Source organism: Lotus japonicus, chromosome 5 (genome assembly GCF_012489685.1).
Source record: "Lotus japonicus ecotype B-129 chromosome 5, LjGifu_v1.2".
Taxonomy (NCBI): Eukaryota; Viridiplantae; Streptophyta; class Magnoliopsida; order Fabales; family Fabaceae; genus Lotus; species Lotus japonicus.
Window position 1 is genome coordinate 58,732,689 of NC_080045.1, and position 4,909 is coordinate 58,737,597.

At 40.0% G+C, this 4,909-nt stretch overlaps 1 protein-coding gene across 1 annotated transcript; it reads left to right on the forward strand.

Annotated features, from left to right (window-relative positions):
• The first annotated feature begins 2,355 nt into the window (after positions 1-2,355).
• Positions 2,356-4,089, forward strand: LOC130719873 (uncharacterized). Its single transcript, XM_057570472.1, has 2 exons — positions 2,356-3,399; positions 3,529-4,089. The coding sequence occupies exons 1-2, from the start codon at positions 2,356-2,358 to the stop codon at positions 4,087-4,089; spliced, it is 1,605 nt and encodes a 534-aa protein (XP_057426455.1).
• The last annotated feature ends 820 nt before the right edge of the window (positions 4,090-4,909 follow it).

Consider the following 4,909-nt stretch of genomic DNA (forward strand, 5'->3'; position numbering starts at 1 on the left):
CTTTTCTGCTGCTCCAACCAATGCAATCATTTACTATTACATGACATATCTTCCTCTGCATCTATTGTCATGCATCTCTAATTGATTTCTACTTGGTTTTGTAAAAGAAATTATTGGTTTAAATGATAAAGTAGAATCATAAAGAGCTAGTTAGCACCCGACAATATTTCAGGTTCGAGTCTTGGTATAAAAATAACATTCACTGATAAAAATAAGCTACATGGGTTTCTAACTAGGGCTGGCTTTAAATTTTGGGTTGTCTTCTACCTGCCCTTGGTATTATATATTATTTGTTAATTTTGTTAAATATATTATAATAGACAATCTTTAATTGAAGTATAAAAACATATTACTTTAATTACAATTTAATTGAAATTTTCCATTGTAGCTCAAATTATCCATGTATACCAGAAGTTTTTCATTCTGATTTTTTTTACAAATTTCACAAAATTACTGTTAAATAAAGGATTTGGGCTTTTTCCTCTTGTAACAAAAAAATTTGATTTGGGCTTGGACAATGTTAAGAACTAGGGTTGAAGTTTATTTTTTCTCAAAGCTCTATCTTTTATTGTCCACAAAACAAAAACCCAGCTTTTGAACCACCACTACTTCCTATGACTAAAAATATATATATACCCACAACTTTGAAGACAAATCACATGCTAGATGGTACCGCAGGGTGACCTCACCACTCTACATTATCTGTGCCATTATTACCAACAGGCAATAGCTATGGATGATGCCTTTTTTCACAAATTATCTCACAAGCCGGCAACCATGAGAATGATACCTTTGAGGTTATAAGACCATATTAAATAAGTAAGTTTCTCTCAACAAATACACCTTCATATCCTCAAAGCTATTTAACAATTTTGTTAAACCTTGTTTGTAGCTATAGATGATGACTGTAAGAATAATAAATGTCAAACTTTTCAATTACACAATCTATTTCTATTTGTGCACCTTATCTATACATCAATAGTCACGCCCCACCATTCATCTTGCACATTCACCTTGTTTCTTTCCTTCTACTTCTACAAGTTCCTGATTCCTTCAAATTTAATATTTTTTTTTGTTCCATCCTAGCTTGTCTCTTAAATTAAAGTCATAACAATTTTAAAAACTCTTATTTTTTCAAGGACAATTGCTTTTTCTTTTATCGTTTGCTGTTTGTAATTGTCATTATTCAGCTAGAAATATAAAATGTGACAGAAAAAGGACACCGCAAATTTAATCCCTTCAAGTGCAGGCCGAGGGTGATCTTCATAATTTTTTTTTTAAATTGAAATGTGATCTTCATAATTAACTTTGCTATTATTATCAATGGCCTAACGATACACGTGAAAGTTTAGTGGCATTCCTTTCATCTTTTCTTTTCTTTTTTCTCTTCTCCAAATTGTGTAGGAGCTCTATCATTTTACCATTGCATGTTAATGGTCTCCATCAGATTCATTTAAAGAGAAAAATAGAGTTAATGTCAAATTCTACATGATGAAGTAAATATGTGGCTAAAACTTTTTCAATATAATTGAAATTCACTGTACTCAAATAACGTTTTATTCCTTAGAAAAATATCACCACAATTATCTTGTTTGAGTTGGGAATATCATAGGTTTTTTTTATACACAAGATATGATTTAAGAAGAATCAAACATATACAACTTGAAACAAATTTAAATTGAAAAGTATTAAAAAATATGTCGGTGATAAGAGTCAAATAAATAGTTCATTTGATCCAAATTATCAAAAAAAAAGTTCATTTGATGTTGATATGAGCATCACCATTTTCATTGCTCTGCTCCTTTGATATATTGTCCCCTTCCACTCTTGTCTTCTTTTTTGGCATTTTTCTGGTTGTGGGGTGGTCGTAGTTAGTTCTTTAATTAAATTGGTACATCCACTCCAAACATGGTTTGGGCTTCGAGACACAACCGTACTTGGGTTGGCCTACAGAAGTTAATATTTTCCCCTCTTAACAAAAACAGATAGTAGTTGCCAAAAAGAGGACAAAAACAAATAATGTGACTATAAATAAAGCAAATCATAATTCACAAACTGAAAGCAAAACTTAACCGCAACTTTCTCTTTTGGTTTTTTCTCTGCTAGGGTTTACACCTGGGTTTTGACCTTAGGGTAAATCAAGAAGAAAACCCAAGAAGAGCACCTTACTCCTCTAGGGAGCTTACTTTTTCTTCAGGAAAGTTCTTTGGGAACCGTTGTTTCCCTGAGTTTTTTTCTCACCCTTTACCTCATTTTGACACCCATTGTTTGCACGTCACACATAACCTCATTGCCCACCATCACCTCACTGCTTCTCTTTTCACATCACTGTCCCTTTCCGTCCTTTCTTACACTATGGACAAAGGAAAATCTCACACCTCAAATCCTGCGCCCCCCAAAAACCCCTACCAACACCCTCACCTAAACCCTAACCAAAGCCACCCCCCTGACCCAAATCTGAGGTCCACAAGCACCTCACACCCACCATCACCGACTCTAGCAAGCTCCTCTGCTAAGGAAATGCACAACGCGGAACCCCCCATAGAAGGTGGCCTCATTGAGCTCCAATGTGAAGAGGAAATGAGTGAGGAGCTGGCTCGGCGTACCCTAGTAGGAAAGGTGATCTATGATAAGGTTATAAACAAGACTGCCATGAAGACTATCCTATCCAAGGCTTGGGGAGATCCTATAGGACTACAAATGACTGAAATGGGACCAAACTGTCTCATTTTCACCTTCCAAGAGCAATCCACTGCAAGGAAGGTGTTAAAGGAGGGACCTTGGAGTATTATGGGGAACCTCTTAAGTCTACAACTCTGGGCACCTCAAATGACCATCTACGAGGTCAGATTTCATAGGATCTCATTCTGGGTTCAGCTACATGGACTTCCACTTGACATGATGACAACTAGTAACGCTACACGCATTGCATCTATACTGGGAGAACCCCTTGAAGTTGAGGATCCTCGAGTTGCTGGGAAGCTACTCCGACCTTTCTTCAGGGTTAGGGTTAGCATCAATACCAATAACCCCTTTGTCACTGGGTTTTGGGTTCCCAGGAAAAGACTACCTAAGGTCTGGATAACCCTAAAATATGAAAAATTACAAGGATATTGCTACAATTGTGGTGTTGCTGGCCATGAACAAAAAGGGTGCAAAGCCGCCAGAGCCTTATCCTCCTATAATCCCAGCATGCCTCGGTTCTCTAAAAGTCTTGGAGTTCCACAGGCTCGGAGTCTTGCTTCATTAGCCGCAGCCAAAAACTATGGAGGAATCCCTCGCAGATCTGATAACAGGCCCTCAAGTGATAAGGAGGAATTTAACCCTGAGCCCTCTGAACCAGAACAAATTGATCAGGAATTGAGATACTGGCAACGCAAACTCTCCCCTGACCTCGAGGTCTTCACAGTGGAAGTCGATGATTCGAATAGCCAAAAGAATAATCTTGAAGGCAGCTTCTACAAGCTGGGAAAATGAGTGAATGAAGTTGACAAATCGTGGGATCCATTATCTGAGTTCCCACCCAAGGCCAATGGTGAGCAACAAGAGGGAGAAGATAGCATCAGTGGTGATGATACAGAAGAGCAAGAAACAACTTCTTCACTTAACCCAACCACCTCTGGGGAAGAAGCTGCCATTATCAATCCCCCAAGCATACCCCCTGAAGCACCGCCAACCCCTAACCAACACCCCAATACAACTTCTACTGCACCTACACCTGACCCTCAATTTGTGAGACAAATGATTAGCCCTGGACCCCCAATGGTGAAGGTGTTCTACAACAAGGCTCTTGTTGAATATGGTGCAAAGGAGAAGCAGTTTAATTACTATGTCGAGTTCCCTGATGAAGAACAAACCAATGACACATCTCCCCTGCAAAACCTCGACACCGAATGCATCCAGAACCTATCTGAGGATTTCACTGAAACTCTTTCCCTCAAGAGAGGAAGAGAAGACTCAGACTCTACAGACCTAGCAGAGGGTAGAAGGATCAAGAGGCTGATGATCACAAACACCACAGAGGAGTTCTCACATCAATTCTCTACGGCTGAGGAGGCGGGCCAATCCATGCCCCCAACCCCCAAATGAGCCTAATCAGCTGGAACTGTCGCGGGTTGGCGGCTCCCGCGACAATCCAGGAGTTAAAGAACCTCTCTAAAAGGTTTAAGCCGACCATAGTCTTCCTTATGGAGACTAGAGCACAACAAGACCGTATTGAGTCAACTAGGCGCCAACTTCACTTCAACAATTGTTTCTGTATTGAAGCCAATGGCAGATCAGGGGGACTTGCGCTTTTGTGGAATGATCCTGTCAAAGTTGAGATTTTACGAGGTTCTCAGAATTACATTCATACCAAAGTAACGGAGACAACCTCTGGAAGATGGTGGTATTCAACCTGGGTCTATGGCAACCCTTCCTTCTCTCAAAGACGTGAACTCTGGAATGAGCTGAACCAACTACACTTACCAAATGAACCATGGTGTCTAATGGGAGACTTTAATGAGCTTTTGGAACAGCATGAAAAGGATGGATTACACCCTCCTCACCGCAACCGTATGGAGCTCTTTAGAGACTTCCTTGATTCTGCTGAGCTCATGGACCTTAATCTGAAGGGCTGTAGATACACTTGGGCTAGCAATCCACGACATGGACACATCACCAAGGAAAAAATCGATAGAATTATCATCAATTGGCAGTGGAGAAGGATTTTTCAGTATGCAGTGGGTACAGCCTTGCCCATGATCAGCTCTGATCACTCCCCTCTCGTCCTGCGACTGCAAGCACCTTTCAAGCATAAAAAATCCTTCAAATTCGAGGCCTTCTGGGAAGAGCACTCTGAATGTAGAGAGACTATTAAAAAGGCTTGGGTTACAGACACTGGTGATGGTGGCAGCTGGGACACTTTCCT